Source organism: Fukomys damarensis, unplaced genomic scaffold, assembly GCF_012274545.1.
Source record: "Fukomys damarensis isolate Sample0158 unplaced genomic scaffold, DMR_v1.0_HiC HiC_scaffold_17, whole genome shotgun sequence".
Classification (NCBI taxonomy): Eukaryota; Metazoa; Chordata; class Mammalia; order Rodentia; family Bathyergidae; genus Fukomys; species Fukomys damarensis.
Window position 1 is genome coordinate 12,206,290 of NW_022900929.1, and position 24,022 is coordinate 12,230,311.

Genomic DNA, 24,022 nt, shown 5'->3' on the forward strand with positions numbered 1-24,022 from the left:
AAAAGCCTATAGATTTAATAATTTCAGCAAACCCCAAATGGGATAAATCCAAGGAAATGTATGGCCCAATATTTCAAAATCTAGATGTTGAAACTTAAGACTAACAAAACAGCCTGAAAACATCCAGGGAACGATGATGTACTACTTATGGGGAATAGTGACCCAGTTGGCTGCAGATTTTTGTAAAGAGCTAGGAAGAAATACCACTGCACATTTAAACACAGAAAAGAAAGAACTACCAGCCCCGACTTGAATGTCCAGTAGAAATAAATGGGAAGAAAGGGTCCAGAGGGGAAGAGGAAGTGGGAGAGGTTGGGGAAAGGAAAGAAAGGAATGGAATCAATATGAGAAAAGGAAAAAATGGAAACAAAGTCTTTGTAAATAGGGAAGAATGGAGAGTTTGAAGGGAGGGCAGGGGGATGTGGGAAAAATAAAAACTGAGATAGATTATGTAAAGATACAAATTTCCAATGATGAATGTCATTATATTGTATACCTAAAGTGTATCAATAAAATTAATAATAAAAAAGAAATGAAGGTTAAACAAAGACAATCTCATATAAAAAATTCAGAGGATTTGAAGCCAGCATACCTACTTTAATAGGATTGTTAAAGGAGGTTTTTCATTTACAAAAAGTAAATGATATCAAAAGGAAACTAGTATCATCAGGAATGAAGGAAAAGCAGCCAAAGTAGTAGTATGTACATGGATTTAATGCACTAGTCTTCTTGTGTATTCTGAAATATATCTGATGGGTGAAAGCAAACAGTGAGATATTATCTAATGGAGTTTTCAGTGTACATAGCTGCAACTGACAGAAAAAAAAATAGATAGGAGAATAGACCTATACTGTGGTGTTTTCTTTATTCTATTTGAAGTAAAAAATATTGATTTTATGTAGATTGTGAAAAGTAAATATATTATAATCTCTAACACAGTCAACAAACATCTATTAAAAAAACCAGAGCCAAATCAAAATTGAGAAATGTAATACTAAAAGCTTTCAACATACCCCACAAAAAGGCAGGAGAGGGAAGACAGAAGAACAAGAAATACAGATAGATCTAAACAATAAACTAAAAATATCAATAATAATATTAACTATGAATGGCCTATCCATACCAATTAAAAGATAGGTATTATCAGAAAAGATAAAAAAACACACCAAATAACAAAAAATCCAACCCATGATCCAGTGAATTCACTTCAAATATAATCATATTGATAAACTAAAGAAGGTGGTAAACGATATAAAACAAATCAAACGTACATGTGTTAATTAAAAGAAGGCCAGAGTGGGAATATATTAATGAATCAATTGTCATCTCAGAAAACTTGTTTCCAACAAATCCTTGTAACTTTTATTTTCACTGGCAAAGGAGAGTTTGAGTGGCCTAAATTTTCTAAGAATATGGGAAATACCACATTTTATAAAGGATATTTACTTTTCCCTATATCTAAAAGCTGGATTCCAACAATTCTTATAACTGATGCTCTATTTCCATGCCTTCCTGTATATACAAAATCCTTTTATGTCAGTTTTGAAGTGATAGTAGCTTTGAATGATAATAGTATTGTGTGTTATATTGGACAACATTTTATTTTTTTATTTATTATTATTATTTTTTTTGGTACCGAGGATTGAACTCAGGTCCTTATGCTTGCAAGGCAGGCCACTAAACCACTGAGCTAAATCCCTGGCCCTATATTGGACAGCATTTTAAACGGCAATTGAATCAGTAATGCACATAAAGTGATGACCATATATATGAACACTATAAGCTATAGGCAGTGACAATGCCTGCAATTTCCTCCCTTCTTTTAAGAGGCCGTAGACTGTAAGAAGCATCTACATAAAAAGTGGTTTTAGACTCAGTATGATAAAGTGTAAACATAAAATAATGCTCAGAATATCATATACTTCAAAGCATTCACATTGTTCATCTGTGAATTGGTCAGTTGGCAGACAAATATGTTATCAGCTTTTGAGATATACCTGTGAACAAAACATTTAAGATTCTCTGATCTTGAGGAGCTTATTGGAGCAGAAAAATGATAAATAATAACTATCACAAATAAATTATAGCGAAAGTGAGGACAAGGGAGGAGGGGATGCAGGGGATTGGGGATGGAGTTGGAAGGGCTGTGGTGAGCTAAGGTACTTAGAGTAGTCCCTTTAAAAACATTTGAGCCAACTTGACAAAGGGAAGGAGTTAGCCAAATGAATGTGTGGTAGAAGATGTCGCAGTCAGAGAATAGGTTGTGCAAAAGTCCTGAGGCTGAGATATGTCAGAATGTTCTTGGTCTGGAAAGAAGCCAACATGGCTGTGGCAAGGAGCTAAGGGAGAGCACAGGTTAGGAGGCAATGCCAGAGAGGTGACAGGCCCTATTGTGTGAGGCCTTGTAGGCTATCCTGAGGAGCTTGGGCTTCGCTATAAGAAGAATCACATATTAGGAGTATAAAAACACTGCAGTTTCCATTATCACACTTTTGATTGTCCACTGGGCCATCCCTCCTTTTCTCCACTCCTCCTTTCTTCTTTGAACAAACACATGCTTTACTTTAATTTTTTTTTTAATTTTAGAGGAAGCAGTGCCTCGTTGGAATGCTTCACACACTGGTTTCTTTAGAAACATTTTGAACCTTAGCCCACAGAGCAGAAGATAGAAAAATACCATAATTAGTCTTAGCCACTGTTTCATACTAACTCTGCAAGAAGAAAAGAGGTCCAATAAGTCAAATACAGAGGACACCCGGGTATTTCAGTCCCCATTAAGAACAGTCACTCTACACGTTTTTATGTAGCTGATGGTGTATTCTGGGTGAAGCCAGACTTATAAATTTTACCTGTGATTTAGTGAAAACACTTGGTTTTTCTTGGAATGACTTACTCACTTTTAAGAAGGGAAGATTTTTGACTGCTGGACAAGACATGAGGCCAGTTATGGGATCAGGTGTGGTGATAGGTTTCTAGGAGGAGCATTGTACGTGGCATCACTTTTTAAAATTTGGGAGAGGAATGTTGTCATTATTATTCCTAAAGGAAATGAGGAAGTGGCAAATGTGAAGGAGGGATTACACCACTGAGATGTTCTCTTTACTCCAGGGACTCTTCTTCACTTCTCTCTCCTTTGTAAGATGATTAATGGATTGATTTTATTTGAACTGGAGGGACAAATCAAACCATTAGATGTTTATATTGAGAGCAAATACATTAGTAAAGGCAGTGAAGCTTTCTTTAGGCCACATGGCCTGCCCCCAGCCCATAAATGCTCCTTCTGACTTTCCAACACAACTGCCAAACACTGCCTCCACACATTCTTTTCAAAACTTCTTTTCCATTCCAAATCCACTTGGTACTTTCATTATGGTCTTGTTAAAATTGCAAGATGTCCAGAGGGATTTTAAGGATAGATTTTTTTCCCTTTAGTGAGGATCAGAAATGGAAGAAGTATATAAAAGCATTTGTAGCCCATATTCCTTCAGGGAACCATACTAAAGAAAAAGAGTGACACTCCTATAGGAAGAAGGTCTTTTAATTTGACATTGTTTTAATAGTCAGCATTTGGGTAAATGTATATGGTTCCCTTTATTTTAGTACCTTGTAGAACATCCTAAATAGGGCTATTGGGACAGATAATATTACTTTATTTACATGTGGAACAAATAAGTGAATGTAACTATGAGATATATGTTAGTTATTGGCTTCATGTAAGTGCAGCCATGAATTTATGATATAGGTTTTAAGAAATAGGTCTATTTTATCTGATTTTAGATCCCTCTTCTTACTTCTTCTAGGTAAGACTTTTTTATGGGGATCTGATACTTTTTTATTTTCATGTATGGATATAAAACATTATGGAGGACTCCTAACTTTGTCTTATGTTTTCCTATCTAGGAATATATATTTAAATGTAGTAAAACCCTGTTGTAAATGACAAATATTCACCATAATGATCCTTCTGAATTGTGTTTGCTCTCTCCATGTCCCCTGGTTGAGAGGTAAAAGGTCAGAAAGTAATGATCTTGGGAATAGAATGCTAGATTCTGAATGGTAGGACCCCCTGCAACTTGTAGGTACATGAAAAACTCATAAATTACTTTTTATAATTATTTTCCCCTTTAGCTCTTGAACTTACCTGAATTGATTGATGACTCCAAGTATAAAACCAACCATCTTCGGGTACAAAATAGAAAAGAGCTTATTAAAATACTGTCTGCACGGTAAGCATAGATTAATAGACATTTCAAAGTAATATATGATGTGATAACCATTTATCTGGTGCTTTGTATTTTTTCTTTTTGGCTTATTTAGATCAGTTTGTAAAATTATCTGTTTACCAAAATTGTATAATGAAAAGATATTTTAAATTATTTGTTGTTGTTGTTCAAAAACATTCGAAAGCATTTAAATGTTTTATTAAGCACTGAATTGTAACAATAATATAAATAGAAAGGTCACAATGTCTTGAAATGAGTTACTTATCTGTGGCCTGTAACTGTTTGGGTTTAGTGTATTATAAACAGTAACAACAACAATTACAACTACAATTATATTTGACATTATTTTGTAATGTTATTGTGATAAATGCTCTGTGTACATTATTCTATTTAATGCTTATAATCACTCTGAAAGGTAGGATCTTTTATTTCCATTTCATAGATAAGGAAATGAAGGCAAAAAGAGGAAAACTCAAGGATTTATTAGCTTTTCTGAGACCCTTGTGTGAATCAAGATGGTTTATGGGTCATGTTAATTAATTAGAATGTTTGATTTTCAAAGTACTCCTTCATGTCAGATTGTGCTTTTGTAAAACATTTACTACTTTTTAAACTTTGCCTAAAAAAGAAACCCCAAAATAGTAATCTGACTCTGTCATAGCAATCTTGCTTATGTTTGCTTTTAAGAATATTCTTTGTGAGGAATTGAAATTATCACCTGTATATTATCAGATCATGGTGTAATAAAATTGAAGATCAATAGCAAAAGAAACCACAAACACATGGAAATTGATTAACACCCTCCTGAACTACCAGTGGGTCACAGAGGAAATTAAAGAGGAAATTAGACAGTTTCTGCAGTTAAATGACAATGCCAGTAAAACATATCAGAATTTAGGGACACAATGAAAGCAGTCCTATGAGTGAAATTCATAGCAGTGAATACCCATATTAGGAGAACAGAGTGAGGTCAAGGTAAACAACCTACTGCTGAACCTCAAGCTTCTAGAAGAAGAGCAAGACAAATCCAGAGCTCACCCAGGGGAGGAAATTATAGAGATCAGAGTAGAAATCAGTGCAGTGAAGGCTAAGAGAATGGTACCAAAAAATCATGGAGTCAAAGAGTTGGTTCTTTGAAAGAATAAACAAAATTGATAAGCCCTTAGCCAACCTTATCAAAATAAAAATAAAAAAAGGAAAGAAAAGACCCAAATCCATGCAATTTGGAATGAAAAGGCCAATCACCGTAATGAACATAAATGCAAAAATCCTCAATAAGATGCTGGCAAACAGAATGCAGAAGACCATCAAGAAGATGTACGTTCTACCCAAGTAAGATTAATCCCAGGGCTGGGGATTTGGCTGAGTGTTTCCACCGCCTGCCTCACAAGTGCAAGGGCCAGAGTTTGATCCCCAGTACCAAAAAAAGAAAAAAAAAGAAAAAGATTAATCCCAGGGATGCAAGGATGGTTCAACATATGCAAATCAATAAGTGTAATACACTATATTAATAGAGCCAAGGGTAAAAAGTATATGATCATCTCAATATATGCAGAAAAAGCACTCAGAAAAATCCAACACCCATTCATGATAAAACCCTACAGAAAATTGGAACAGTCAGTCTTTATCTCAACCTGATAAAAGCCATATTTGAAAAACCAACAGCCAACATAATACTAAATGGCCAAAAACTGAAAGCTTTCACTCTAAAATCAAGAACTAGACAAGGATGGCAACTATCACCCTCCTGTTCAGTATAGTTCTGGAGACATTAGCCCTGGCAATTAGACAAGAGAAAGAAATAAAGGAATAAAGAGAAGAAATGGAGAAATTACATTGTCATTATTTGCGTGATGGGATACTCTATGTACAAGACCCCCAAAACTCCACCAAAAGTCTTCTAGACTTAATAACCAAATCCAGTAGAGCAGCTGGATAAAAGGTCAGCACTCAAAAAATCTATAGCTTTCCTGTACATGAACAATGGATTTATTAGAGAAGAACTGGAGAAATAACTTTTTTCAAAATAGCATAGAAAAAAAAAACACCTGGGAATAATCTAATGAAAGAAATAAAAGATCTCTATTGTGAAAACTAGATCATTCTGACAAAAAAGATAGAAGAGGATATCAAAAAATGGAGAAACATCCCTTGTTCTTGGGTAGGAAGAACCAATATAGTGAAAATGGCTATACTTCCAAAACTGCTATATAGATTCAATGCAATCCCAATTGAAATTTCAAGAGCATATTTCACAGAACTAGAGAAAACAATCCAAAAATTCATTTGGAACTAGGAGATACTTAGAAGAGCAAAAGCAATTCTCGGCAACAGAGACATGATAGGGGTTATCATAATTACCAACTTGAAACTATACTATAAAGCTATTGTAAATAAAACAACATGGTACTGGCAAAGAAAGATACCTGAGAATCAGTGGGACAGATTAGAAGATGCAAAAATGACTCCAGACATGCTCAGCCACCTTATCTTTGACAAAGGAGCTGAACACCCTCACTGAAGGAATGATAGCCTTTTTAATAAATGGAGCTGGAAAAACTGGGTTTCATTTTGCCAAAGATAGACCCATATCTCTCACCATGCACTAAACTAAAATTGAAATGGATAAAAGATCTAAATATTAAAACAGAAACACTAAACCTGCTAGAACATGGGCTAGGTGGAACTCTTCAAGACATTGGTGTAGGAAAAGACTTTATGAACAAAACCTCAGTTGTATGTGAATTAGCACAAAGATCAACAGTTGGGATCTCATCTTATTAAAAAGTTCTGCCTTTTCTCTTTTACTTTCCTTTTTAGTTTTATTTTAGGATTCCCTATTTTTAATGTTCATACAGAGATTTCTTTAACTGAAATACCGAATAGTTTCTTTGGTGTGAAAAGCTATAATAGTACACAGGATCCTAAGGAGATAATTAATAATGTGAAATAGGAAGTAAAGGGCTAAAGGTGTAGGGAAAGTGGGAAGGGTGGGGAAAAGGTAATAAGGGAGAAGAAAAAAAATATGAGAAACTGAAAAAATGGAAATAAAGTGTTTGTAAATGGGGAGAGGAGGAGGGGGTGGAGGACGGGGTGAAGGGAGGGCAGGGACAAAGGGAAAATATGAGAATCAAGACCTATTATGTAAAGGTACAGAATCCCAATGATGAATGTAATTGTATTGTATACCTAGATTGTACCAATAAACTCAATAAAAAGAAAAAAAAAAGTTCTGCACAATAAGAGAAACCAGCAACAGAGTGAAGAGACAACACATGCTGTGGAAAAAATTATTTTACCAGCTGTTCCTCAAACAAAGGTCTACTATCTGGAATATGTAAAGAACTTAAAAATATCATATCCCCCAAATTTAAAGACCCAATAAAAATGGGCATCTGAAATGAAGAGACATTTCTCAGAAAAGAAGTATAAGCAACAAGTAAATATATGAAAACATGTTTAACATCACTGGTTATTTGAGAGATGCAAATGAAACAATACTGAGATTTTACTTTAGTGCAGAAGGAATGGCTACTAAGAAGAAATAAACCAATAACAAATGCTGGCAGGGCTGTGGGGAAAAAGGAACTCTTTTCCACTGTTGGTGGAAGTGTAGACTGGTACATCAATTGTGGAAATTAGTATGGAAATTCCTTAAGGGACAAGGGGAAAAAATGAGAACCAAGACCTGTCATGAAAAGGTACAAGATCCCAATAATGAATGAAACTGTACTGTCTACCTAGAATGTACCGATTAACTCAATGAGGAAAAAAAATCTAGGATTAGCTCCAAGACCTGTCATGTAAAGGTACAGGATCCCAATAATGAATGAAACTGTACTGTATACCTAGAATGTACCGATTAACTCAATGAGGAAAAAAATCTAGGATTAGAAGTACCATTTGACCCAGCTGTTCCATTGCTGTTTATTTTCCTGAAAGAATTAAAAACATCATACCACAGGATATGCGCACCCATGTTTATAGAGGCACAGTTTGTCATAGCCAAGTCTTGGAAACTAAACAAATGCCCATCAGCTGGTGACTGGATAAAGAAGGTGCATTTTTAATTGTTAGCAAGATGGAGTACTACTCCATCATAAGGAACGATAAACTAGGTGCATTTATAGTTAAATGGATGCACCTTGAGGCCATACTCTTTTAACTGTCATAAATAGGACAAATGTGCAAATAAACAATTGTTTCCTTGGTATGAGAAACTTAAAGTAAAAATAAGCACCAAAATATACAATAAATAACATGATATAGGAAGAAAATGTTCATAGGGGAACTGAGGTGAGGAAAAAACTAGAAAAGAAGGAAAAAATGGAAACAAAGCTTTTATAAATCAGGAGTGATAGAGGGGTGGAAGAGAGGGAAGGGGAATGGGAAAAAATAAGGACCAAGACACATCACGTACGGATACAAAATCCCAATGATGAATGTGATCATAATGTATACCAAAAATGTACCAATAAACTTAATGAGTAACAATAATAAAAAAGAATAGTCTTTGTGGGTTTCATGAATCTAAATATCCATATGGGCAGTTCTTCAGGATTGAAAATTTGTTATAATTATGGCAATAAATTAAGTACTTTTGTTCAGATACCACATCTAGGTTTTAAAAAATGCCCACATATATAATATATATGAACTTTTAAATAATAAAATTCTGCTGTTACTTTTATTTCTGTTCCCTTTCTATTTTGCAGCCCCTACATTAAATTCTTAGTTAATATTAATTTATGTCTTTGCCTTTTTGGATTTTAAACACTTCTCTGCACCGATTATCATTTGTCAAATGTTTTCTATGTCAGTAGTGGCTCTGTGTGTGGGACTGATACACACAGACCAGGGAAATGACAATTAGGTGCCCCTTTCCTGGTTAGTGGTTAAATATAACCCAGATTCTCCTGCAAAGCCCTAGAGCCCTCAGTGATTAACCTTTCTCTACATGAGAATTGGCCATTTATTTCAGTCTTTTGCCTTTTTGCCTCTCAAGCATTTTTAATTAATTTAATTCATTGATAGGCCTTTTTCTTTTCACATCATGGTTACCAAGTTTCAATAATAGCCACTTGTGAGAATCTTATCAAAAGCTCTTTGATAGTCTAAATAAATCATGTCCATGCTGTGAGAAGATCCCAAGAAAATATAAAATCTAGGCAGATAGAAGTATCATCCTATTATTTAGTTGCCAGCACTTAGTTCAAGAACCACAACATTGAGCCATTGGTTTCCTCTGTCTAAAACTTTTATTCCTTGCTAAATCCTGTTATAGAATTCTATTGCACAAAGACTTTTTGCAGGATTTGTAACAGATTAATTTTTGATTTTCTTTCTGGGGTGAATTAAATAAGCTGTTACCCTGTTTCTAGTTTTATATATCACAGTGTTGGGTGTTTCAGCATTTTGGAAACCCTAAGGTTGTTATGTTTCTACTAAGACTGAAGAAAGAATATAGAATCAAACTACAAGGAAAAGAGTAGGGGGTCATCTGAAGAGAGGAAATTTGATAGGGAGATCCCAGTGTCACAGGTACTGCTATGAAACACAGACCAGATGGCAGAGAGAGCGCTGGGCTGTGTGAAGACCAGGCTTTCTGCTCTCTCCTCCACTCTGTGACATCTTTGGTGCTATCTGTGATTTGCAATTCTCCATATCTCTTCTAGCTCAAGTCTCCTTCATTGTGAATCAAGTAGTGATGATCAGAGGAAATCAGGGTATTGATGCATTCCCATTTAGTACTTCAGCCCGTGTGTTTCTGAAAAGACTGAGTTCACTGAGTTCATTCATACAGTTTAGTGTTTGGCTTTCAAGAGTCTCTGCAATACTGTGAAATGTATAATTTTTTTGTCATGATTTTGTGTTTTTCAGTATCCAGAAACTTTAGTGGCTGTCCATGATTACAAGACTAAATCCAGTCTCTTTAGCCTGACTTCCCGTGTCTCCTCCAATCTGACCTTTACCTTTCCTGTCAGCCTTCACTCCTCATCTGCTTTAGCAGAAAACCCCTGCTCCAGCCACAATTCCATTTATTTTCTTTGGTTTCCTCTCTGCAATGTTTCCCAGACTCGGTGTTATCCTGAACATAGTTATGCCTGCAGGCTCATTTCTATCTCTGGGAAGCCACTGTTTCATATCTCTGTCTGCTTCCCTGTTAGATGACAGCACCTTCAGGAAAGGTGCCTTTGTGCCTCAGATCCAGACTATCAGCTATCGAAGTAGCACCATCAGTGTTAGTTCTCATAGGGCTGGTGTTGCTCAGGGCTTCTTTGCCCAATCTTCTGGAGTTGCTCTGCATTTAGCTCAAGTCACAGCCATCCCAGAACTTGCGAATCACTTTAAGTTGGTTTCATAACAGCATAGCTACATTAGCTCCTAACCATAAAAAGGATGCAGGGAGGAAGGAAGGAGAGGAACCAGTAGAAGTATACAAGTACAGGCCAGATAAATGTTATTATCATTATTTTCACTTGACAGAAGAGAATTCTGAAATTTAAGGAAGTTATTCTCAAGGTCAGGCACATAGGGAATAGTTAGAAATGAGATTTGGAAGACCACCCCTTTTCTAGGTATCATATTACCTCCCTGCAGTGGCACACAATCTGTTCCTGTGTCCTTGTTTTTATTCACTCAGTAAATCTTTATTGAGCAGTTACTACATTGTAGGCAGTGTTACAAGCATTGGAAGTAGAGCCGTGAATGAAACAAAGTAAACTGTTGAAAAATAATTCAGAGAAAGGAATGGAAGAGTTCCAGAAGTTGGGTAAGGCTGGCTCTTTGATTCAGGTAGATCAAGAGGGCCTGTCTGATTGAAGGGCACTTGAGGAGAGGCCCACTGGAAAGAAGAAGGTTGGCAGACACATGGAAGCAGCATTTAAGGCTGAGGGTACATAGTGAGGAGTTTACAGAGATGCACAGAAGAGTCTGGAGCTGAGTGAGCCAGGGGAGGGACAAGGACAGGCCCATGCAGATCATGGGAGGTGGCAGGCAGATCGGGTCGTGAAAGTTTTGATAGCCTTTATGACAAAGCAGGCACATCGTCTTGTGAAAGGAATTTTTTGGCATACCTGAAGTGACATCTTAAAGGGAAAACTTTGCCTAAGGGTGGAGAACTTATGGCATGTATGTCACAGGGGGCTATTGTTTCATTTTAAACTCTAAAAGGTTAGCCATCACTGCTCTTCCTGATATTTCTAAGTATTCCAGCAACAGAGAATACAAAAGATCTCCTTTCTTGCTTTGAAAGACCCGAGAAGCTCATGAAATCCAATGACGTATGCTTTTTACTCATTTATTAACTCATTTATTTAACAAATATTTATCAAACAGTATATATGAGGTACTGTTATAAATGCTAGGAATATAGGATTAAAAATAGACAAAAATTCTTACCTGTCTACTTTTATTGGGGGTGGGGTGGGATTTGAACCTAGGAGTGCACTATCATTAACCTATATTCTGCCTTGGTTTGCCCAGTAGCTGGGTTTATACAGCAAGCACTACCCTACCCATTGCCTGCTGGACTTGCGTCAGCATAACCCTTGAAGACTTTGCTACTACACACAAGTCCTCTTGTTGTTTTGAAGTGTTCTGTAACAACACTTGTTTTGATAGGCCAAAGAAATTAGTTTACTGTATTTCACATAACCTTTAAAGTATTCTTTAAAAAGTATTGCAGCTACAGGCTGTGCATGTTAATCATTTGTTGTATGTGTTTTTATTTGTTTTTTTTGAGCATGTACATACATGCTACAGTTTTTTCTGGTGCGGTTTGCCAATCATTTCTATAATGAAACCATATTTTTAGCAACAGTGGCTGCATTACCATGTGAGTATACCATATTTTTGTCTGTTGTCTGCTATTAAACATTACATCATAAGCACTTTTCTTCAAAGCTCACATGCACTTTCCTCTGCCTTTATTTTTATTTTAGAAAATCTTTTAAATCTGTAAAAACATAGAGGGATCTGCGAGAATGAATTAGCAGTACAGATAAATTTACAAATAAACTATCGAATGGACTCACTGTATTCATTAAAACAAAACCAAACTTTTCTCCTCAGACACCCAATTTGATACCCAAAACTGAAAACTGAAAGTATTTATAGATTTTTACAAAGTCTGCACTCCTAAAGAGACACATGGATTTCCTCTTCTGCTTCCAAGTCTTCATTCCAAGTGTTTTTTCCTAAGCAATTTGAGTACTTCTATCCCTACCGTGGTTAAGTGTTCATTTAAGTTTTTCAAATCAGGTGTTTTCTTTGTGTGCTATGAAATTTACAGATGTTTTCAATGTGTCGATCAGATATGTCTGTCACTTGTCTCACTTGTCTGTTTTTGCTGAGTACAGTTTGCAGCCACTCTCAAGAGTATCAGCCTTGGTCAGGACAGCAGCTGCCTGTTTTGGTCATCAGCTGTATTTTCTCTCCTGTGCTCTCAGGTGCTATTCCCCAACCAGTCCTGTAAGCAAGAGTCTTTTTATTTTTTCAGTTTTAACATGGAAGACTTTTCCCTTAAGCTTGCCATTTTATCCAGAGTGTTGCAGAAAGACTGTTTACCCAGCCGCTAATACTGTGACTGGGTAAAGCTATAAGCATTTTAAAGATCACCAGCTAGAATATGGGAGGAGAGACATTATGGAGACTAATTCAGGGTCTCATAAACCTTTTCTTTTCAATGCTTGAGGAACAACAGACCCTTAAACTTGTGCTGCTGACTCAACAGGTCAGCATTTTTGCAATAGTTAGGACAGAGAGAGAGAGAGAGAGAGAGCGAGAGAGAGAGAGAGAGGGACTGGAAGTCATAGTGTGTGCTGGATCTAAGAAGCAAAGGATAAAGTTGATGTATTAGTGGCTGGGGAGAAATAATAGGAAGATATAAACTAAGGATAAAGGAAAAGAAATGGACAAAGTAGAATCACAATTCATTTTATCCCCGCCCCCCTCCCTCTCAACATTTATTGACCACTGACTGTGTACTTGGTCCTGCAGATAATAGGTGAAAGACAAAACCTGGGCTCTCTCATTCATGGCCCAACCAGGAAGACACGGGGAGCCATAAGTTAACAATGTGTAGAAAGTGGCAGTGCCGTGGAGCCCATGGAAGAGCCAATTGCTTTAGGCTGGGCTAATTAGGGAAGACTCCCTGGTAGCAGTGCCTCTTCCAGAGAGTCTTGAAGAATAAATAGAATTCAGGAGGTGAGGGAAGAGTTAATTCGAAGAAGGAAATACTGATTTGAGTGTAATTTGAGAGCAAGGAAAAAAACCTTGAGTGAAGAAAGAAGAGTAATTTGGAAAGACACAGATGATGGCTTTTAGATTTCAGAAAATATTTACTTGTGTGAAGCAAATGTATGTCCATATAGCCCTAGTGAAACCATCTCTAAGAACTTCAACACCCCAATTCCTCATGAGTAAAAATAACAGCATTAGATAGATTCACCTTTTCAGATATTATGACAATCTATTAAAATAAATGAATTGTTTTTAATAGACTTGTGCAGAATACTGGGCAGTCGAACCAGAACCATTTCTTGGCTGTTGATGGAGGCACTGTGATTTCAGAGGTGCTCAGATTTAGTGTTAATTTTCCAGAGGCTGACATTTTGGTACCTTTAGGTAAATTTGTTTTTTCCATTTCTCTGCTTATGTCTGTCTAGGACTCTCTCTATCTTCAAGGATAAAATTTAAGTCCTCCACCCTTCTGCCTTGTCAGCATCATATGGTACAGTCCTTCAGTTGTCCATGGCCTCCTTTGGGCTCATTGCTTTTCACTAAAATGATGAAGCCCCTTTGTCTTGCTGCACCACATTTCAGGAGCTTTTCTTACCAGATCTGTTGGAAGTGGCCCCTTCCACGCTGCTGTGTCAGAGCATCTTTTGTACTCAGCTGTCATCAGTCACCTCTCTGCCTCAACAAGACAGTACATTTCTTAAGACAAACAGTATGTCTTTTTGATCTTTATTTTTAGTATCTGAGTTTCTGGTGTTTACTTAATAGATGTTCTTATAGTTAGTGAATTCTTGAATCCCTGATAGATCCTCTGGCCAAAAGGGAAAGAGAGATCTCCAATGTCAGGACCTACAGAACAAAAAAAGAAGAGTGGTTGCTACAAACGAGGACCTTGAACTCACTAGGGAGGCTTGTGTTACAACCAAAGACCACCAGAAGACCTGAGTTGGAGATGCCCATCTTCTACTGCCTACCTTTGTGTCTTGAACAAGCCCTCTGATTGCACTGAGCCTCAGGGTCTCATGTATCAGGTCCACATAGCAATACCTGTACCATAGCGAGCATGAAAAAAGTGGAAAGGCAAGAAAGCAGCCAGCTCAGTGCTGAGCATGCAACAGTGCCTTGACTCCTGGAGGAGAATCTCAATCCGTGAGAATTATAAATTGTACTTCTGCAGATTTTTTTAACCATTCAAATTCTATAGCATTTAAAAATTCATGAACTTCATGTATTTGTGAAACTATAATTATAATGATAGATTTTCACAATTTTTATTTAATAAACTTATCATCTTTCTTTTTTTTATCTTATTGAGTTTATTGGTACTTTTAAAGTATACAGTGCAGTTACATTCATCATTGGGATCTTGTACCCTTACATGACAGATCTTGATTTTCCCCATACCCCTTCCCTCCCTTCGTCCTCTCCATCCTCCCTTATTTACAGACTTTGTTTCCATTTTTGTCTTTTCTCAAATTTTTTCTTGTCCCTTATTTCCTTTCCTCTACCCTTCCCACTTTCCCTACATCTTTAGCCCTTTTCTTCATATTTCACATTATCAGTTATACAATTTGTATACAATTATACAATTTACACTTTTAGTTTTTCACATCAGAGAAATTATTTGCTATTTTCACATGTGTGTCTGTCTTGTTTATTTCACTTAAGAGCATGGCCTCAATATGCATCCATTTTCTATTTATCTTTCAATCAGAAACCCTGACTGGGATGTGTAACTATTAGTGTTATTGTTCTGATTGGATGTTTTTCTTTTTATTGAGTTTATTGGTACAATCTAGGTACACAATACAGTTACACTCATTATTGGGATCTTGTACCTTTACATTATAGGCCTTGATTCTCATTTTTTCCCCTTGTCCCTGCCCTCCCTTCACCCCCTCCTTCCCTCCCCATTTACAAACACTTTATTTCCATTTTTTCATTTTCTCATATTTGTTTCCTCTCCCTTATTACCTTTCCCCCACCCTTCCCACTTTCCCCACACCTTTAGCCCTTTACTTCCTATTTCACATTATTAATTGTCTCATTAGGATCTTATGTACTATTATAGTTTTTTACACCAGAGAAACTATTTGGTATTTCAGTTAAAGAAATCTCTGTATGAACATTAAAAATAGGGAATCCTAAAATAAAACTAAAAAGCAAAGTAAAAGAGAAAAGGCAATGATGTAAGATTAAAATAATCCTAAATTCTGAAGATGAAAACGGTCCCTGAACATATTTAAATTGCTTCTTGCTCTTGTAGTCTTATAGTATTATTTTTTTTCATTATTTAGGGAATACTTTATTAGTTTCTGTAATCTAACCCACATAGATATGACCTTACATATTTAATACAGTGTCTTACCCCTGTACAAATGGAAAAAAATGAACATTTGTAGACCAATATGGCTGTTAATTTCTGTACAATGCCAACTCAACACAGTATATTGGGCTACATTTTTCCAAAGTTGACAGCACAGTTAAAGTTTCCAAAAATTCAAATTATATACATATATGTTATATATATATATATATTTATTTTTATATAAAAAGACCAATAATAGCAGTATGTTATGTATCAATAGCAGCAACAGCTTTCCAGGTTCTGCAGTCATCTGCACAAAATTATATACATTCAGCACATTCCATTAAAAAAACAAAAACAAAAAAAAAACAAAGAAAAGAATAATATCCAGAAAACAGCAAAGTTCTGTTTCTGTTGTGGTACCTGGCACCATTTTTTATTTTTTAGTATCTTAATCATCATCTGGAAAGAGAACATTCTAGAGTAACATCATTAAAAATAGCTCTGATAAAGCATAGTCACTACTACGTATCATAAAGCAGGTACAAGATATTTTACATTCAAAGAGGTATGATAGAGTACTGTCCTACATCTATAATACTAGAATGAGTTTTGGTTTGAAATTCACTTTATCTGCAAATAAGATTGCTACCCCTGCTTTTTCTGGGCTCCTGTCACATGGAGAATTGTTTTCCATCCTTTCACTCTAAGTCTATGGGCTTCTTTTTGCACTAGGTATGTTTCTTGTATACAACATATTGTTGGATTTTGCTTCTTATTCCATTCTGCCAGTCTATCTCTCTTGGTTGGTGAGGCCATTGACGTTGATGGTTATAACTGATATGTACTGATTTATTATTGTCCTGTCATTGACCTTTTGTTGACTCTTTTTACTTTTTCACCTTCTCCTCTTAGTTTCTTGCCTTGCCTATTTGATTTGCTCTGTTGGGCCTCATGGTGCTGTTGCCTTCCTTGTCTTTTTCTAGGATCTTGTTTAGAATTGCTTGTAGTAGCTGGTTTCATATTCATGAAGTTTTTCAGGTGTTCTTTGTCTTGGAAGTATCTTATTTTCCCATCTATTCTGAAAGAGAGTTTTGCAGGATACGTCAGTCTAGGTTGGAGGTTGTTCTCTTAGTACTTGAAATATCTCACTCCAGGCTCTCCTTGCCTTAAGGGTTTGTGTTGAACAGTCTGCTGTGATTCTGATGGGCTTTCCTTTGCATGTGATTTATTTCTTTTCTCTTACTGCCTGTAGTATTTTGTTCTTCTGTTGGGTTTCTGGGATCTTGATTATTATATGTCTAGGTGTAGATTGTTTTGATCATGGCTAGTTGGGGTCCTCTATGCCTTAGTTATCTGAATGTCAAATTCTTCCCCTCTGTTTGGGAAGTTTTCTATAATTAATTCTGTGAACAGCTTTTTTAAGTCATTTGCATTTTCTCCTGCTACTTTATCCATTCCTATCAGTCTTATGTTATTCTTCTTTGCATCATCTAGGAGTTGTTGGATCTATTTCTCATGATCCCCTACTGTTTTTAAGAGACCTCTCTTTTCCTTGTCACTGACTGCAATCTTATCTTCTATACCTGAGAGTCTATCTTCTCATTCTTTTATTCTTTTGCGTACACTTTCAATGGAGCGTTTAATCTCCTGGATATCTGTTTGAATCTGTTTTATGGATTCCATTTCTCTCCTGTGTTTGGCGTTTATTGTTTCCATTTCTTTCTTGTGCTGGGTCTTCATGGCTTCTATTGTGATCCTGAGCTCATCTATTTTTTTTGTCAGTTTCTGTTCTTGAGTCTCGAATCACGACTTTCATTTTGCTCACCATCTCTATGGTTATCTTGGAAATTATTTCTGTTTTGAATTTTTCTAGAGCCTCATTGATCTCTTTTGATATTTCCTGTGCTTTTAGTTCAGGGTGTCCTGATGGTTCACTATCAGCCTTTTCATCCTCATTTGCTCTAGTGTTTGCCATTGGTGAACTGGAAGTCTGTCTTTGTGTCTTGCTTAAGTTTTTTCTCATTTTTATTTTTGATGTCGGGCTGTCCTTTGTTTAATCTCTGGGTTATCTCCCAAATCTTCCTGATATAGTTGTGCCCTAGCTTCTGGGTCTTTAACGACCCACAGGCATTCTCATCTTCATAAAATCAGAGAAAACAGCTCATCAAATCAACCACAATCCTTTATCCCAACTAATAACAATCATCAACATAATATGATCAAGCGCAACTTGGAAACTGACCACCTGTGGTAGTCACTAGTCTATCACCCGTAAACCATTTGAATTAAATTGAAATCAGGAAGCAGTCCAAAACATGTCTGCAGTGAACAGACTTTTCAATATAGTATATTTACCATTTAGGATGGGGGCTCAAACAGAACTAGAATGCAAGACCCCTGCTCTCAGTTAGCTGATGGCTGAACCCCATGACGCAGACTGACCTTGGGCTGCAAGGCCCAGATTGAGTTCCCCAACCTCCTAAAGGGTTGAACTCCACTCTGTTCTACTACAGGTTTCCCATGCCCTTTCTTTAAAGATGTTCAAAGTTGAGAACTCAGAAAAATACCCTTTATGACCACCTCTGCCTCTGCAGAGTGAGTCCAAAGACTGGCACAATCAGGAGTTCTGAGAGTGGGCATCGGGGGGGAGTTAAGGGAGTTGTGGGATTGAGGGGTGCCCTGCGGCTTCCTTTCTGGTGCTGGAGCGATGGTGGCTCCGGCAGGAGAGGGTGTGGCTATCCTTCCCACAGTGGATCGGGGCCCAGACAGCCTTCCTGGTACTGGAGCAATAGCGCTGATTAGATTTTATTCTAACAGAAGTAAAGCCAGATATTTTGGTTGGCCTGCATGGCTTTGTTATAGGTAGACAGATGATTTCTTTTCAACTTTTTGAAAAATTAAAAATAGCTCACATAATTAGGAATGCATTTAAGTTTGTATTACTTTCCTAATGAAAGATATTGAGTGTTCAATTTTTTAAAGTCCCAAATGGGTCTTAAGAGCTCATATTTTGTTCCCTTCAAGAGACACTTGTTTCTCACCATTGGCAATGAATTTGTTACTTGTGAACACTCCACTTGAGTTATTCTTGCACTTGTGGTTATACTTTCATAAAGAATGAAACACTTTTTTGTATCCCTTAGTTGCTATGCTGTCTTAAGAGCTTCCATGAAAAGCTTAGGCCAGGGTCTTTCATCTCAAGTAAAAATACACCCATGAGTTCTCCTGTGTTATTTTTATGGGTAAGTTTTTCAAAACTTTAATGGGCATCTTTCACCTTCCCAAGAGCTATTGACTTTACTTTTCCTGTTAAATAGCATCTCTTATTTCCTTACTTTTAATAGAAAATGAAACTACCTCATGTTTAATTTCTAACAGCTGTTTATCTCCTACCCTCCCCCTTTGCTCTTTTCTAGATCCCTATTGCATTCCTCTCTCCTGCCTTCCTTTCCTGCTCCATCTGCTGACCCTTTTTTGGCCTTTCAGAGTTTGAGCATTTCTCTGGTGTGAAAAACTAACAGTGTAAATAAGGTTCAAATGGTATAATTGAAAGTGTGAAATAGGAAGAAAATGGCTAATGGGGAAAAGGGAAGGGGTGGGAAAGGAAATAAGGGAAAAGAAAAAAATGTGAAAAAAGGAAAAAACTGGAAACAAAGTCTTTGTAAATAGGCAAGGGTGAAGCGGGTAAAGGAAGGGCAGGGGTATGGGGAAAAATAAGAACCAAGACATATCATGTAAAGGTACAAGATCCCAATGGTAAATGTAACTGTATTTTTTGCTTTAAATGTACCAGTAAATTTAATGGAGGAAAAGAAAAGTAAAATATCACAAGTCAGTGAAAGGATACAAACATAAGATCTATAAATTGTACAGACCCACTCATGCCAGGACTTTTCTGCAAAAGATTCTGGTCACTCAATACACTGCTGATATTTGAATGGAAGTTTATACTAAAATTCTGAACAAAATAAAATCATATCAGTAAAAGAAATTAAACACTAATGAATACATACTAGTTTTCACTTATTTACATGAGGTCTTCATTTGCTGCCTAATTTGCCTACGGAATGGGGAAGATTTTTATCACTGAGTACCTTAATGATATAATTTACAAGGGCTGAAAGGAATCTTCATTCCACAGAACATACCCTTCTTAAATATAGCTTTGTAGGTTTCAAATTCTTTAGCAATAGGTCTTTTTTTTAAAAAAAAAAATGATTTAGCTGTTTGTCCACTCTTAAGTTTTAAACAATACATGGAGATAAAAGAATGATCTCTGATTTCTTAGTGTAGATAAATTTTCCAAGACCTTTTCCTCAGATTGAATTTTAATGTGGAGACAGAGAGAAATCTTCAAAGCACTGGCTCCCTAAATTGGGTGAAGAGGAGTGGAATAAAAAGCTATTAGGCTCTCAGAGATGAAGCTTTTTCTTCGGACCATTGCCCAGGGCTGGGAGGCTTTTTTATCTCTGATGAATTCAACCCCTCCCTTAATCTGGCAACTATTGGTTCTCCTATTTGCACATGTTTTTAATCTATCTATCTATCTATCTATCTATCTATCTATCTATCTATCTATCTCTATCCATCCATTTGTCTATCTTCCTATGGAAAGAGAAAGGGAGGGAGAGAGAAACATTGTTTTCTCTCAAAATTTTTTCTGGTCTAATATTCCATATGATTGCATTTTAAAATCTTTCCTGCCAGGCTTTTTTTCTGACTTCTATTAACATCTAACAAGGTTTCATTTCATGTGATTTATAAATATCTTCAACCTACATATTTTATTTATTATAACCGCCTCCAACCCCTCGTAATGCCTTGAATCATATTATTGTAGGTTTATCTGGCATCCACTGTGGCAGGTCTAATCTGGATAAATGGATCTGATGTTAGGTAAGGGTCACATTTGTTTTCTTATGCATTCCTTGGCAGCTCTGCCATTATCAGCTAATAGATGGTTCCTTGTAAAATGTCTATATTTTATGTAGTACATCTTCTAAATGTTGGTTATTTGGAGAGAGATTTAAGTGGCAATGTTTTTGTTAGTATAAAATCAGCCTTGAGGGTAAAAGAAAGAAACAGGGCTTTGGAAAGCATGCCTTTGGCTTAGAGACTGCAAAGGGAACCTCTGCAACTCCAAACAAGCTCCTCGTGACCAGGACTCCTTCCACCCTGTTAAGAGAGTTCTTTGTGACTGAGAATCAAATGATGTCTTTAAGTGAATCAGGAGGGAATGGAATGTCATCCCACTGCTCTAGCCTCCCTTCATTTTTTTTTTCCAGGAGGGCTATAAACCATTCTGCACTGCCTCTTAGTAGAAAGAATTAGGTGGTGTTTGCAGGATGTTTATATGCTTGTGTAGGGAGGGAATTATAGTGGTGGAAGGAGTCTAGTAAACTCTATTTCCCTGGATAAAACATTTAATACCCTCATCTCTCTATTGGAGCTTAATGTATATTTTTAAGATTTATAGAATGTTAGAGCCTTAAACACTTGGGGAGCTGGACACAATTTTGGATATTATCAAATTTAACCCTTTCCTTAACGTAACCACTTAAATTTATCAGTATCATGGCTAGATATCTTCTGGAACCTGGTGGGAGGCTCTGTAAGCCAATGCTAAAGGCCTTCCTTCTGGGAGGATGTAGGTATAGTTCTTCAGACTTTTCTGGCTGAACTTTTTTTGCTCTTGACTCATGCGTTGAATAGGGAATCTGGAATTTGACTCGGTCTCCTGATGCTCTGGTTTGTTCCTTAGACTTCCTGACACTTCCCTGTGCTAACCAATTGTCTGTCTGCTTATGGCTCAGGTTGATTTCTATTTTATAACTACTCTGCCCCCACTTGGGTTCTATTCTTATGTCCTCTTAGAACTCGCTTTTCAGCATAGGCCTTCCTTGAGCCTTTGATCTCACACCAACTGATGTTTCTAGTAAGAGCAGACTCTACCTCTCATCCAGTACTGACAGCTGACATCCCTGCTGAGTCTTGATTTCCACCAGCTGTCCAGCATCCTGAAACATTCTAGTGGCCGGATGCTTCTGGCCATCATCCCTTGGACAATCCACAGTAGTTTTGGCAAGTTGCTCACTGCTTCCATTGCTACAGCCTACCCAGCTTATATTATACGTTATATCCTCACAACACAACTCATTGGTGAGGCTCAAGTTGGAGCCTTTTGATTGTCATTGCCTTTTTCCATAGCATTCACAGAATAATTGGTTATTCCTCTTTTCTCTATCATAAATTTTGTGTTTAGAATAATCCTGGATAGGAAACGAAAATGAGTGAGCATCATTTTCTTTCTAAGTTGGAGCCTTTTGATTGTCATTGCCTTTTTCCATAGCATTCACAGAATAATTGGTTATTCCTCTTTTCTCTATCATAAATTTTGTGTTTAGAATAATCCTGGATAGGAAACGAAAATGAGTGAGTATCATTTTCTTTCTCCTTCCTTTTCTCACTTCCCCTTTCTCTTTTTTCATTTTACTATTCTTTTTCCTCCCTTCTTTTTCTCTCCCCACACACACACTCACATATACACAACCTTTAATCTTTTACTTTATAAATTTACATTTTCCTTTTTAAATGATCTTTCTTTCCTCTTTTGTGAATTGTTTTTCTTTTCTCATTTGCTAACTTTGGAAAAAGAAAAATCCAGACATTGGAATGTCTGAGTTTATTTAAGTCTCAGTACTCTGTTCAATTTAATGAATGGAAACAAAAAAGGAAAATCAAAATGCTGGCCTGGATCTTTGTGGCTCTGGGATTGGCCCGTTTTTGTAGTCATTGATATGCACTGTTTTTGGGAAAATAAGAGTAAGGGGTGGTTGCAAACTATTTTAAACACATCAAAATATAGAAATACATTTTAAGATAATAGAAGTTTAGAACTATTAGTAAATCAGAGAGAAATTGTTAGAGATAATTCTTTAATAATATGTTATTATCTAAAATAGAAGAGAAAGAGTAAAGTTGGTTGCTGTATGGACATTAGTAAGTATAGATTGTTCACTCAAATTGTTACATTTGTTAGACAAAAAAAGCACTAAAATATGAAATGTTTTAAAATAATTCTTAAAAATGAACAACTAATAGAGTTTAATATGTGATCAGTTACAACAGTACTTTTCTATTTAATTGAAAAATGTAATGATAGAGATTGTATGCATGGTTAGCAGCAGCAACAAAGATTAAAATATCTAAGGAATAGTGAGAAGACATGTATGAGATTTAAATGACAAAACAAAACAAAACAACAGAAACAGAAAACCCAAAATAGAAAACTTGCTTGGCTAGGAAGACTAAGCATTTTATATATGTCAATTTTCTTGTATTAACTTTTTAGCAAAATTCCAAACATCATTTTAACAGGGTTGTTTTCAGAATTTAACCAACTATAAAGTTAATTTTCAAGAATAGACTAAAAATGTACACTAAAACACAAAGATTCATACTTTGCTGAGGAGAAAGCAGTTGGTCAATAAACATATACAACTTTAAAGTGTCATTCTTAGTGACCCAGGAATTCTATTACAAAACCAACCAACCCATCAACCAACCAAAACTCCTAGTTTTTTTATTGCACAGGAAATGCTTATTATATAATATTTTTAAAATAATTATTTTTAGGTAGAATTTATATATACATAACAATCACATTCATCAAAGAGTGGCTGTACATGATGTATCTTGATTCCTCTTTTTCTCCCAATCCCTTTTCCTCCCTCTCCCCTTCTTATTTATAAAAGCTTTGTTTCTATTTTCTCATGCTTTACTTTTCCCTTCCTTCCCCCCCTTCATAATTTTATTTTCCTTTTGAACCTTTTCTTCCTATTTCACATTATCTATTATACATTTTGGTCCTATTTACCCTTTCAGTTTCTCAGAGCAGAGAGACAATGATGCAGTATTTACAAATATATGTCATATTTACTTCACTTAAGAGTATGGTTTCAAAGTGCATCAATATTAGCTATAAATGTCTTTCTTTATGGAGGAGTAGTACTCCACTGTATAAAAAAGCACTTCCTTTTAATCCATTCATTGGTTGATGGGCATTCGAGTTGTTTCCAAGATTTAGCTAATACAAACTGTGTCCTGAAAGAATTAAAAACACTCATGTTTATAATATTATTTTAAAAGGCAAACTTACATGTTACAGTTGGCCTTCCATATCTCTGTGTTCAACCAACTGCAGATAATATATATTAGAAAAAAATTATTTGTTGATCATGTACACGCT

At 36.1% G+C, this 24,022-nt stretch overlaps 1 protein-coding gene across 1 annotated transcript in view; it reads left to right on the plus strand.

Annotated features, from left to right (window-relative positions):
* The window catches only part of Sugct (succinyl-CoA:glutarate-CoA transferase), a 723,244-nt gene that overhangs the window by 289,480 nt on the left and 409,742 nt on the right, over positions 1–24,022 (plus strand). The window contains exon 11 of the mRNA XM_033765204.1: positions 4,129–4,226. Within this exon, the coding sequence (XP_033621095.1) occupies positions 4,129–4,226 (98 nt within the window). The remainder of the gene's footprint in view (positions 1–4,128; positions 4,227–24,022) is intronic.